This window comes from Molothrus ater, chromosome 34 (genome assembly GCF_012460135.2).
Source record: "Molothrus ater isolate BHLD 08-10-18 breed brown headed cowbird chromosome 34, BPBGC_Mater_1.1, whole genome shotgun sequence".
Lineage (NCBI taxonomy): Eukaryota > Metazoa > Chordata > Aves > Passeriformes > Icteridae > Molothrus > Molothrus ater.
This window is the reverse complement of record NC_071661.1, coordinates 403,154-416,607: the sequence shown is the minus strand read 5'-3', so window position 1 is coordinate 416,607 and position 13,454 is coordinate 403,154. Positions and strand designations below refer to the sequence as shown.

At 51.5% G+C, this 13,454-nt stretch overlaps 1 protein-coding gene across 1 annotated transcript in view; it reads left to right on the top strand.

Annotated features, from left to right (window-relative positions):
* LOC118700683 (zinc finger protein 271-like) overlaps nucleotides 1-4,837 on the top strand; it is a gene marked incomplete at its 5' end in the record, with an annotated part of 83,707 nt that extends 78,870 nt beyond the window's left edge. Inside the window, one exon of the mRNA XM_054518111.1 lies at nucleotides 4,575-4,837. Within this exon, the coding sequence (XP_054374086.1) occupies nucleotides 4,575-4,837 (263 nt within the window). The remainder of the gene's footprint in view (nucleotides 1-4,574) is intronic.
* Between the last annotated feature and the right edge of the window lie 8,617 nt (nucleotides 4,838-13,454).

Genomic DNA, 13,454 nt, shown 5'->3' with positions numbered 1-13,454 from the left:
CTGTGTGGCCACAATCATGCCGCTGTACGTATTTACAGTAACCGCGAGCCACGCTCGGGGTTTCAACATCTGGCATTGTGTAAAGTCTGTTTGCCATATTTCTGAGGCTTTGAGGCCTCTGGGGTTGACGCCACTCGACCACAGTGGCGACTTCTGGCAGTGGGGGCACGTAGCGACGACGTGCTTTGCGTCCACGGTAGAAATCCCGCACCTTTTCGCAAGCGCTTTAGCTCCGATGTGAAGGGATTCGTGCAACTGATGAGCTTCTTTCAGTGTCCATACGCCCTTTGCGGTGGCATCAGCCTTGTCGTTGCCTATTTGGTAGAATCCTTTGATCGGGTCGTGGCTGTTGACGTGGATGACTGATATGGTGCCTTTCCGTGAATAGAGTGCTTCCTCCAGCATCGTTGCCACTGTGGACACTGACACACCTGGTCCGGACATGGCTAGGCAGAGCTTGGCCACAAATATGGAATCAGTCACAATGTTAAGGTGTTCTTCTGGGAACAGTCCGCAAGCTAGCACTACAGCTGCTGCTTCAAGCTGTTGGACTGAAAGCGTGGGGTCGGTTGCCTTGACACATTGCCACTGTTCTCCTGACTGCCATACTGCCGCCGCGGTGGAGGTCTGTGATGATGCGTCCGTGAAGATGGTTGGTCCCGCCCGCGGTCGGTCAAGTACTTTTGGTGGGAGGTCGATATCGATGACCGTGAGCAGCCGAGTCCAAGGGGGTTTTTCCGCGTAGCGAATCTCTCCTCCAAAGCCTGTAAGGGCCATGGCTAGATATTCCGATATTGTTGTTGACTGCGCAGAGAGCTGTTTGCGGAGAGGCAAGCTTATCCTGGAAGGTTTGATGCCCAGATGTCTTAGGGCGAGTTTCCTGCCTTTTACGAAGATCGGAGTGTTCCATGGACTTGTGGAGGGTTCTATGTGATTCTTGTGTAATTCACGGCTAACTAACTCAATGAGGGCAGTCATTCGAGGCGTTGACAAGGGCCACTGTTTGACCCACACTGGGTTGGCTGATTTCCAAGTCAGCTTGATGGGCAATGGCGGGTACGCAACAGTGGCCCTTAGAATAAATTTGTCACCCTAACATCCAGCAGGGCTAGAGCATCCCTCCCTAGCAAGGGTGGGCAGTCCGACATCACATATGCAGTGAGGGTGATAGTTCTTCCCGGTCCTCTCTCGGTGCAGAGGGTTATTGCCACTGGTTGAGTGCTCTTGTGGGCTCGGGACAGCCCTCCAACTCCGCCCACCATGGGGGCTACTTCTAGCTTCCATGGTCAAGGCCAATGTATGTTTGGGATGATGGTAACATCTGACCCTGTGTCCACCCAAAAGGGAAGGCAGATGGCCGAGTTGTCGGAGCTCTTGTGGAGACGACACACTGCCCACATGATCAGTGGGTGTTTCCCCACCTTCGCGGCGAAGGCCACCCATGGGTCCCGTTCCCATGCTTTCATGGCCAAAGCCACCCAGGGGCCTCGGCCCCAGGGAGCTGTTCTTGGTATTCCTGAGGTGCAGATGGGTTCGATTGAGCCATTGGCTGGGTGACAAAGTTGGTCATTCCCTGAGGGGGTGGAGGTGGTGGGCATGAGAGCCCTGTGCCCCATTGGGAGTTGCTGTAGCTGGGCCGCTGCATGTTCCAGGTGGGAGGAGGCTGGATACGGCCCGGCTGCCCCCTCCCTCTCCCGTTTCCCTGATGCCTGGATCTGCATTCCTTAGCTAAATGCCCTTTCTTTCCACATGCCCAGCATGGTCCCCTAGGTCTCCCCTGGCGTGATGGAGCAGCTGCTGGTGGGCGCTCTGACTGGGGGCAGTTTGTTGCCACGTGCCCAGCTTGGCCACACTTAAAGCATGCCATGACACTCGTTATTGCAGTGTGAACTGCTGCTTGAATGGGAGCTAGGTGTTCTTCCTTTGCAACGTGTCTGATCATGGCAGCTAGATTAGACCCTTGCGGCAGTGATCTTAAAATGTCCTTGGTGGCTGAGTTGCATTGCTGGCGTAGGCACTCTGCCAGCACAGGACCCTTTGCCTCTGAGGGTAATGTTGAGGAGTCCAAGGCAGCCTGTAAACGATCCACAAACTGAGTGAAGCTTTCACTCTCACTCTGCTTTATTGTGGACCAAGGCGACGGTTTGGCTATTACTTTGGAAGCAACACGGATGGCTTCTCGGGCAGCACGGGTTGTTGTCATAACCTCATGTGCCCGCAAGCCCTCAGCCTGTGCCTGAGGGGTGATCATTGTAGGGTCTGTGCCCATTAGCCTCTGTATGCTGGAGCCGTGCAGTGGATGGTCTGCCCCTGTTACCAGGGCCAGCTGCTTAATACAGTTATCCTCCCATTCCTGTTTAAAAACGATCATCCCTGCCCCATCAAAAATCATTCTGCAAGTCTGCTTAATATCAAAAGGTAACATGTCATCCCCTCCAAAAACACTGTCAATGAGTGTGGAAACCATGGCAGAATTAATTCCCCTATCTGCAATTGCTTTAATAATTGTCTGCACGTCTTTCGGGTTTACTGGGGAATAGGTCCTTTGATTCCCGCCGGCTCCCCCCACCTGAACCGGGAACACCAGTTTCGCCGACGGAGTCCATTCAGCACACGCTATTTTTATTTTCCGCCAGTCTGTAAGCAGAGTTTGATCTTTCTCCGATATCCCCTTCACCCATGCAGGAGCGCTGTGGCTAGTGACCTTGTATGCCGCTGCTCTCCTTCTGTTAAAACCCGAATCCGAGTCGGAACTCCCCGATCCCCTCTCGAGCTCAGAGCTCGAGTCCGAGTCCGAGTCCAAGCCGGAAGTTGACTGCCCGGACATTTCTGGGCTGCTCTGCCTTTTTCTCGGGCTCCGACCCCGCCCCTTCTTGCGGGGGTCGGGCCGTTCCCTCCCCCTGGGGTCCCCCTGCCTCCTACTGGGGGAGGTCCTTGTCTATAAGGACCTAAAGTGAACTGAGCGCTCTGATTGGCCTTACGCTCCTCCGCGGGGGCCGCCCCATCCCCCCGCTCGCCCGCACATGCGTTGTTAAGCAGGCTGACTGCATTTCCGCCCCCCGTGTTCTCCTTTCCGCCCTGAACACGCGGTTCGGCGCCATTTTCAAACAGATATGGAGGGGGTGCGCTTTTATCCACCCCTTCGGGGTCCGGCGATTTCGCCGCCTCCCGCGCTTCCTCCGTTAACCCCCGCCAAAACGCCCGCGCGCGTTCCCCCCCCTCTGATGGTAAGGCGGTCTGCTCGGGGGAATCCAGCGTTTGCGGTTCCGCGGTGCCAATCTGATCGAAGCCCTCCGCGGTCTGCGTTGCCGCGCCCACCCCCAACTGCGACGTGGCTAATAACCAAGCCTGCGCGGCTTTCCAGGTCTCCTGCTCTTCTCTAGCTTTCTGCAGAGCCTGCACAACTCTGCCCCATGACTTTAGAGCTTTCCCTGAGCCTGAGGAAATAGTCTCCTCAGCTAAAACCTTTGTACAAGTATCCCATATCTCTGGATGGAGAATATCCACCGGCCTGTCTATCGCCCCCAGCTTAATAAGTCTCGGTATAGCAAGACATAAATCTTTTAGCTTACAATCAATCCCCCATTGAGCATGCATCTGAGTTACGACCTTCGCTATGGCTTCCATGGTCCACGCTGGTCCGGGGGCGTCCCCCCCGCTGCACTAGGCCTGCTGTGCAGCCGCTGGTCCCCTGTCCAGGCGAAATCCCGAACTCCGGGCACTGCGATTGTCCCGGGTTTTGGCACCAGATGTTGCCGTTACGGCGTGGCGACCTGGTTCGGGAGGTCCGGCACGGTGACCCAAGGCCCAGGGTCACTCGGTCCAATGCTACATACACCAATGTGGTGGACAGCAAATGGCGTTTATTGAGGGGTTTCAGGGGCATTTATGGACTGGGTAGTCTGTGTCACTTCCCTCTGCTCACGTCCGGCCGGGTGCGGCCGGGTACAGAGCAAAGGTCAGACTGCAGGGTGAGGGGGAGTTTCTTATCTACCCGTACAGCCCGAGATCTTCCGCACGCAGATCCCTAGTTCTCCACAAGACGACAATGAGCGCACCCTTTGTTTTCTTCCCAAAACAGGATTTCCCATTCCCAAACCTTGACTCAAAAGAGGAGGAGGCTGTCAGAATGAGGAAAGAGCCCTGGGATACCCAGGAGGGTGAGGAGGAAGTCAGTGCCCCTTTCCCCCTCTCTCCTGCTCCATCTCTCAGCCCAGCACAGCCCCCGGCTGCAGGACAACCCTGCTGCCAACCCCGTCCTGCCAGGGATGCACTGGGGGGATCTCCTTCCCCTTCCCTCTGGCATGGAGGCAAATCCCATCCTCTCCTTGTCCTTCCTCCCCCAGGGAAGAAGCTGAGGATGGAGACCAGGGAGGAAAAATCCCCACAGCAGAATCTCATGGAAGAGGCCATTTTGAGTGGCTCCACGGTGCAGAATTCCGACATAGAGGAAAAGCCCCAGAGATTCCACAGGAGGAGGGGCTGCAAACCCAGCCCAGTGTGCTCTGAGGAGGAAAGACCCACCCTGAGCCAGGAAGGTGGACAGAGCTCAGAGGTGGTGGTCCATGGGCAGCTTCACAATGGGGAGAAGTCCTACAAGTGCTTGGAGTGTGGGAAGAGCTTCAGGAAGAGCAGCACCCTGATCAGCCACCAGATGATCCACACTGGGGAATGGCCCTACGAGTGTGGGGAGTGCGGGAAGGGCTTCAAGCGCAACTCCACCCTCGTCACCCACCGGCGCATCCACACTGGGGAGAGGCCCTACAAGTGTCCCCAGTGTGGGAAGAGCTTCACCCAGAGGTCTCACTTGATCAGACACCAACAGAGCCACCAGTAAGGGAAGCCCTGCAAATGCCCCAGCTGCAGGAACAGCTTCGTGCACCACTCCAGCTTCATCTCCCATTAGAGGTCCCAGATTGGGAAAAGCCCTGGTGATCCATGTTCCCTGTGATCCATGCTGGGAAGACACCTGTCCCTTTTCCTGCCCCTGCCAATGACCTGATGTGGGATGGAAGAACAAGTGGGTCTGGCCATGGCCCTGTCATTACATTCACTCCCACCTCAGAACATTGCCCGGGGAAGGAAAGGGACTGTCTCTCTCTCTCACTCCCTGAGGAGAAGGGTGTCCTTTCCAGGCAGGGGAAATTGTGGCCGGGAAGACACAGTCAGTTGTGTTGTAGTTTTCTCTGTAAACAGATTTATGTTTCCCTACTGTTTTCAATATTGTTTCTGTTCCCTTTGTTCCTTATCTCATTGCTGTTCCCAATAAATTGTTCTTATCCCAGCATGGGATCTTTGCTTTTTGTGCTTTCCACGGGAGGCGGGAGGGCAGCGAGGGCAGCGCGGTTTTGGCGGGAGCAGGAAATTGGGGAATTCCATTCCTGAAGCCCGGGCCGTGGAAACCGAGCATCCCAGCTGGTGCCAGCCCTGGTGTTCATAGCAACCACTCCTGGCATGGGGTCTCCATGGAGTTGCCAACGGACTGAACACAGCAACGGGGGGCTGGTGATGGTTTCCATGGAAACTGACTACAGAACAGGGGGCTGGTGATGGTTTCCATAGAAACTGACTACAGCAACAGGGGCCTGGTGATGGTTGCCTGCTAAGGATCAGATTTGTCACAGGCCCTCAGAGGAGTTCCATGGGATCTTTCCAAGAGTCTCCAGGCTGTTCCAGAGCTGGAATGTCACAGGCAGAGTCAGGGGCTCCATGGAGACCTCCCAGGGCTTTCTGGGATGGTAAAGGGCCCTGTGGACAGAGGCAGTCACAGCCATTCCATGGTGACATCCCAGGGCACCTTGGGCTGCAAAGGCACCGATCTGTCACAGGCACTCAAGGGGGCTCCACGGTGACATCCCAGGAGTCCCCAGGCTGCCAAAGAGCTGGGATGTCCCAGACACTCACAGAGGTTCCTGTCATGGGCACAGTGGGAGCTTCAGGCAGCGTTTATTAGAGAAGCTCCTGTTGGGTCACAAAATACAGAAAGGAGCCCCAATAGCCCCCACAGATCCCCAAATGTCACCTTTGAGTCAGAGATGACACAGACTCAGATCAGAAGGTTAAGGGTTAAAAGCCACCTGTTTTTTTAATCCTCTTCTTTTATATCTTGGTTTTCTACAGGTGGACCTCATTGGTCATTTAATCAAAACATTTCACATGATTGGCCAATTAAGACAACATCCTTCAGTAAGAAACAACTTTATGGAAAAAAGCCAACTTATTACAAACATTGTCGGGACACCAGTCATTCATGTTTGTTTTATGTTGGGCCTGTCTGGGGGCTCCCTGGATGAGGGAAACCCTCCAGTAGCAGTTCTGTGCCAGGTATAAGGACACGCACGGGACTTTTTCAGACTTCAGCTTCTTGTTTATGGTTATCTTATCTAAAGTTTTGCATTGCTGTCCACACCAGGCTCAGCACGCTGGGGAAACACCTCAAAATGGCCCTAAAATGTACAGTTTCAAGATCTTTTAAAGTTTTCTCATCCAATTAATTCTTAAAACCTACATTATTTCTACTTATCGACCAATAACTCATCCCTTGACTGTCCACATAACCTCTGCACTGTGCTTTCCTTGACCGATGACCCTGTGCCACCAACACTGCAGAAAATGGAGTAGGTGAAGAAGACAGGGACTACACCCCAATTCCTCCATCTTGCTTCCTATCTACACCATACTAAAAATCCCAAAAGATAAATTTCTCACCAAAGGTACGTAGTATACTACTCTCTATTATCCATTTCACACTTTGGTGAATTCTAATCTGTCTCAAAGTCTTGGAAGTCTTCTCCATTGGTGAAGGTTAAAGGCAGAGTTTCTCTGGGGGTCAGGACCCCACAGAGCAGACAGAGAAATCTTCCCTGTGCCTTGGATTCCCACACATTTAACCAAAAATCCATTAACCCTTAGATGTGAAGTTACCCAAAAATGTTCCAGGTAAGTAGGATTAGAAGGAGAAGAAATAGAGAACAAGAGAAAGACAGAAGATCCAGAGAAAGACACGCACATGGGTACCAACTGCTGGGGTTCCAGCATCACCAACAGAGGAACCCCAGCAGAAGGCAGGATCCAGACCCTGGGCTGGCCTCGTGCTCCGGCTTTTAACGCCCTGGGCCTTCATGGCCCCGCCCCTGGGGTGGGACTGCCAGTTGCTTGTCCAATCAGAGCCAGGGTAGCACCAGCTGCTGGTGTGTGATTGATTGATTGATTGATTGACAGCTGGGCCAATCAGACCTGGATAAGCACCGCCCCTGCTGTGTGATTGGCAGCTCTGCCAGGCCAGGGCTGGGGGCGGGGCTCTGTCCCACCACAAACCAAGGCCTGACCCGGCCCTGGCCCCACACGGGCATTCCGAGCATCCCAAGGTGTCTCGGGACATGGATCTCATCCAGCCTCTGACAGCGACCACGGTGACACTACGGAACCTCATGGGGCCATGGCTCAGTTGTGACAATGGAGATCCAAGGAAACGATGATGAGACTGTGCAATCCAGGAATCGTGGAATCGAGGAGACCATTGTGCAAATCATGGGCCCTATGGAAGCAAGGATCAACGATCAAACTGTGGTTTGATTGTGATTGATTTAAAATAGAAACAAGGAGCCATTGTTTCACAGCGGGGCTGCGTGGGGCCAATGGACCCTTGTGACTCTGTTGGGGCTCATGAAACCAAGAAGCCATTGTGACATTGCCAGACCTCATGGAATCAAGGACACCATTGTGACAGTGTGGGGACCCATGAGGTTAATGGAACATGGAACAGGTCTGCCTGGTTTGGCCTCCTGGGGGCTGTCTGACAGGTCCCACTGAATTTGGCATGTCAAGGGCCACTCCCCATCTGACCGTGAAGCACTGGGGCTCTGTGCTTTTTGTGACATTGTGGGGTCTTGAGGAACCCTGGAGACCATTGTGACTTTTTTGGGCCTTGTGAAATGCAGGGGACATTGTGGCCCTGCAGGCTACCCTGGATCCAAGGGGCCACTGTGACATTGTGGGGCCTCATGGAACCAAGGACTTCACTGTGGCTCTGCTGGGCCACATGTTCTCAAGGGGCCAGTGTGAAGCAGCAGGGCTTTGTGGAACCAAGAGGCCATTGCTGCATTTCAGGGCCTCGTGGAGACAAAGGGCTGTTGTGATCCTGCAGGACACCGTGGATCCATGGAGAGCATTGTGGCATTGCAAGGCCTCATGGACGGAAGGGGCCATTGTGACACTATGGGAAGCTGTGGAACCAAGGGAATCATTGTTGCACTACTGGGCCCCAATGGAACCAAGGGGCCATTGGACACAGCCAGGCTTCATGGAACCAATAGATCATTATGTCACTGTGGGGCCTTGTGGAACCATGGAGACCATGAAGATCCTTAAGGACTTGTGTAATCAAGGGGCCATTATGACACCTGAGGGCATCATGGAAGCAAGGAGCCATTGTGACACTGCAGGGCCCTGTGGAAGCAAGGGAACATGAAATAGGTGTGGCTGCCTTGGCCTCCCAGGGGTTACCTGACAGGCCTGGCTGACCTTGGAATGTGGAAGGCCACTCCCATCTGCCCCTGAAACACTGGGGCTCTGGGCTCTTCTTTTTATGGAAAAGAAATGTCCATCTTTTCCAGGTATCCATGGCAAAATTAGGATTCCACCTCCAAATTTCTGTGTATGTAAAGATTGCTGCCAGAAAAAAGCTGCCAGGACAGACAGGTCTGGCTGGTCTTTTACTCCTGAGTGCCAGAACTCACCTGTTTTCCAAACACTGGAAAGGGCTCTGTGCTTTTCTTTGTATGGAAAAAATCATCCTTCTCCAGGCACAAATGTCTGAAATTAGGATTCCACATTCATAATTTCAAATATCCAAGGGTTGCTCCAAGCAAACCTGCCAGGACAGACAGATCAGGCTTGCCTTGGCCTCTGGTGGTTGCTGTTCATCAGCTCCTGAAACATGGGGGCTCCATGGTTTCCTTCCTATGGAGACCAATGTGACACTTGGGAGCCTTGTGAAATGAAGGGGCCATTGTGACACTGCAGAGCACCATGGATCCAAGGGACCATTGTGACACTGTGGGGCCTCGTGGAACCAAGGACATCATTGTGGCTCTGTTGGGCCACATGGTCCCAAGGGGCCAGTGCAAATCAGCAATGTGGGAGTTAGCCCGGCTGTAACTCAGACAGATTTTACTCTGAAAGAATTGGGCATGAGTTTCAAGCCCTGGGAATCATTTGTTTAACTTAGGGTGAGCTTGAGAGTTCCCCCATAAACCTTTAGTGTTGCTGTGCTAACTTGTCCAAGTTCTACTCCCCTATTGGTTACTTGTTTCTCCTATAGGGCTATTGCTCTAGAATGTTCTATCCCCAAGTGTACATGTTGTTGGTTCCCCTTTGTCTCGGGTCTTTGGATCCTGCCCCTCATACTGTTCTCGACTTCTTCGTGTTTATTGTTTTTCACCCTGTTTTTAAAGTTCCTTTTAAACAACTCCATTGATCCTGCTCCTTTTCATTTCCACCACCGTCGCCCTGAAGTCAGGGAACCAGAGAGGTTTGTCACAGCCACCCTCATTGTGACCATGGGCGCCCAAACAGGGACCATGACACTCAGGGCTCCCTGTGTCAGTCACGTCAGCTGGGGTTAGCTGATGGATAGGCCAGCGCTCCCCTGGATTTTGGATTGTGCTGGGCCCAGTAGATTCATCGTTGCTTCAAGGGACCTTGCCCAGGATCGGCAGGGACAACGACGGTTTCACCTGCATAGGATTGCAGGTGGGTTTGGGGAAATGCAAGATATTTATTGCCCATTTTGCCACTGTGTTTTTACAATAAGCACCCACATCCCATACTTGATTTGGGGTGTTCTGGTGGCTCTTCCCCATAAGGCAGAGAAAGAGAAAAATGGGCAGCCAGATGTCCAAAGTAGAAAGGAGCATATATGGATGCTGTAACTAATTCTCACTGATCATGACCAAATATTTTCAAAGAAGAAATTAACATCAATCATGAGGTGGATCATTAAAAATTTTCCAGAGGCCTTTCCTGATGAAATCCATACCATTGAATTTTGGGACTCATGAGAGTTAAACTGTGCAACTTTCCATCAAAAGGGACCCCACTGCACCCCGCATGCTCCCCATCTTCCACACCACCCTTCACCAGCAAGCAGCGTGTTGAAAACTCAATCCATTGGTCACTCCCAACCTGTGAACACCCCTCAAACCTGCCTTTCTCAGACCTTCCACGATGGTCCAAGATGGCAATGGCCACGCTGTCTTGGAGCATCATGGCCTGGAGACTCAAGATGGAAGGAGCCTGAATGTGGCTCGGGAGCCCAACCATCCTCCCTCCATCTTGGCTCCTCCACTTCCTGCTACCACAGCCTTCTCTTCCGCCCTGAATGAACCTCCAGACTCCACCCCCACAACTGTGGGTCACGCCCCCACTGTCAATGATTCCACCTCCACCCTTGGCCATGTCTCCAGAGCTCCACCCCAGAAGTCCGCCATCCTAAATCAAGGCCCTTCTTCCCCAACACCTGACAAAATGGCAGCGCCCTCTGCCTCACCCTCCAGCAAAAATATAACCCCATGATCAAAGATAAAAAGCCCAGCTGTCACACTATTTCTAATCTGAATGTTTTTGCTCCAAGTTATTCTTCCTCCCAGGAAGAAAGTTTGGAGTCCCCAGAGCCACCTTGCCCCTTAATCCCAGAAGATCCCTGGGAAAGGATCTGGAAGGAAGCAGTTAAGGAAGGAGACTGGCAAATTGTCTTGAAAATCCTCATTGCCCCCGTATGTTATGAAAGAAGGGGACAGAATCCCAGGTGTCAGCCATTGCTTTATGGGGAAATCAAGGATCTGTGTAGGGCAGCTAAAGACCAGAGGAAGGACTTACCTTGTTTTAATGGCCTAATGAGGGACACGTTTACAGCACATGTCTTAACCCCCTATGATTTAAAATATATTATGACCATGTTGTTGTCACCTATAGAATACACCCTGTGGGAAGGGGGATGGAAACGTTTGGTAAATGAATTAATAGAAGACTGTGCTAATAATGAGGCAAGGGCAGAACTGACAATCAACCATCTAGCTGGAGAAGGACAACACAGCCTGCCAGATGATCAAGCAGCAGGTATCCCCAGAAGAGCATTGGATGATATCAAAGAGATGGTTTTGAAAGCTTGAATCCAGGTACCGCATGGTACCACCCCCAGTTTGGACTATGTAAACATAAGACAAGAACCTGGAGAGCCCTACATGAAATTTATTGATCACCCTAAACAGGCACTAGAGAAACAAGTCCGGAATGAAAAGACTCAAAATTAATTACTAAAATCGTTGGGGGTAGCCAATGCCAACCCGGAATGTAAGAAAGTGCTCTGTGCCCTTCCACTAGAGCTGGAACCCACACTCCTGCAGATGATTGAGGCCTGAAATTGCTTCAGAACAGAACACAGAGCAGCTGTACAAGCCCAGGCCTTTGGGCAAGGAGTTGTAGAAGCCCTAGGGGCCATGCAATTCCCCTTTAAGGGGCCCCAGCAACATCTACAGGGCCCAAAAATATGTTTCCAGTGTGGTCAACAAGGACATTTTAGAGAAGATTGTCCCCAAGGAGGAGGGGCCTATCCGTTCCCTAATGGATAATCAACATCAAATTAGGTGGAATTTCTCAAAAGGTAACTACACCAAGCAGCCAAAAACTGCCATCGGAGTGCAAGGTGGCCTCAGGCTATGGCACAAATGTTCAAGCCAACGATGCCTACAATCGCCGAATTGTACACCCATTACAGATAATGTAGCCCTAAACTCCAGCACCTCATCTCCCATTTGCCAACCACCTTACCACCAGGGGAAAAATTGAAGTTGGTGAGTCTGGAATCTGTTGTTTTAACTGATTATATTGCCCATGAAATATTGACAGGACAGCTGGGGCCCGAAGATCAGCCCTGTGAACTATTAATTTTAGTAAACTAGCACTGAAGGATTTTTTGTATTGCCATCCATACTATCAATGTCCTCACAATGAGATATTACAGTGCTGGCCCTGTCTCCCAACCCACCTTGTTTTATACCCCAAGGACTAACAATTGCCCAGGCAGGATGCTGATGACACTTCACTAGGGATGTGATAAATCAGGATTGACCAAAAATCACCTGCACTCTGGAACTTAACAGTGAAAAGATTGTTTTGACAGGGCTTGTGGACATGGGAGCAGATGTGACAGGTATCTCACGTTCCAAGTGGGCTCCTAACTGGGTGTTTACAGCTACTGCAGGAATATTGTCCAAGATTGGAGGTGACAGTGACAGTCTCTGAAGTGCAGAACTTATTAACATCAAAGGACCTGAAGGCCAAATTGCCACAATGAGACCATTTGTGATAAAGGACCTTGGTGTATCCCAGATAAGAACATCAAGCCCTACCTGTAGCCACTGAGTGTGGATTCTGCAAAGGAACCCCCAAGTCCACCCCAAGACAAAACCCACCAGACAGTGACTCTAGCACCTGGACTAGACAATTGTTTTGAAGATGACACATAGGAAGCTTCTACTCACATTCCTCAGCCTGTTTGCAACCATGATCCTCACAAGTGGATGGGTAGCCCTCAAAAACACAAAGCACAGTGTATGGATAACTCTAGCAAAAGCCATGAAACAAGACACCCTGTGCCTGTCTGTCACTAACCCTGACAACCCCTTCTCCACCTGCCTACTGGGGTTGCCTACAGATGTCTGGCCAATACCTGAGGGTGCCATTTGCAGTATGCCAGGTGACAATCCTGACGGTAAATAGAAGTGCAACCCTGTCGGTGCTTGGGACTACTGGACCCAGAAGCTCCTGCACGCACCACTCGAACTCAGGGGGTAGAAATTCTCAGCTCTGTAAAAATGGACTTTTGTGTAAGGTTTTATTACCATCTGAGATGGGAAGAGGGTGAAAGACACAAAATTAAAAGAAAAAAAGAAACTATCAGAAGAGACATCTCCCCATACCATTCCACTTAGAAAAACCAGAACTGATGGTGTAATTACACCTCTTCCACAATTTCTTGGTCCAGTAGCTACCCACTCAACTTGCTGCAGGGTGTGTTTCTTATTTGCAGGGATAGAGCATGGCCTGGTGTCCCTTCACACATCAAAGGCAGACCGTGTAGCTTGGGGAGGCTTACCTTGCTGGCACCCAACACAAAAATGATTAATGGCCAGAGAAACAGCGCAAAAAGATCTACACACTACTTTGAATCTGATTGCAAAAATAATGTCATCTATTGGAGTCAAAACAAAAGAATAGCAGCCTCCATCTTACTACCTTGGGTGGTTGCAGCTAAAGCTTTAGGGCAATCAGACAATCCTGGGTGCCTGTTAAGTAAGCAAACCAATGCTGCCTCCCTCACATTGAGTGGCTGCTCTCAGACACAGAGACCATCAGACACGCCACCTTGCAGAACAGCGATAGAGTTTTTACTC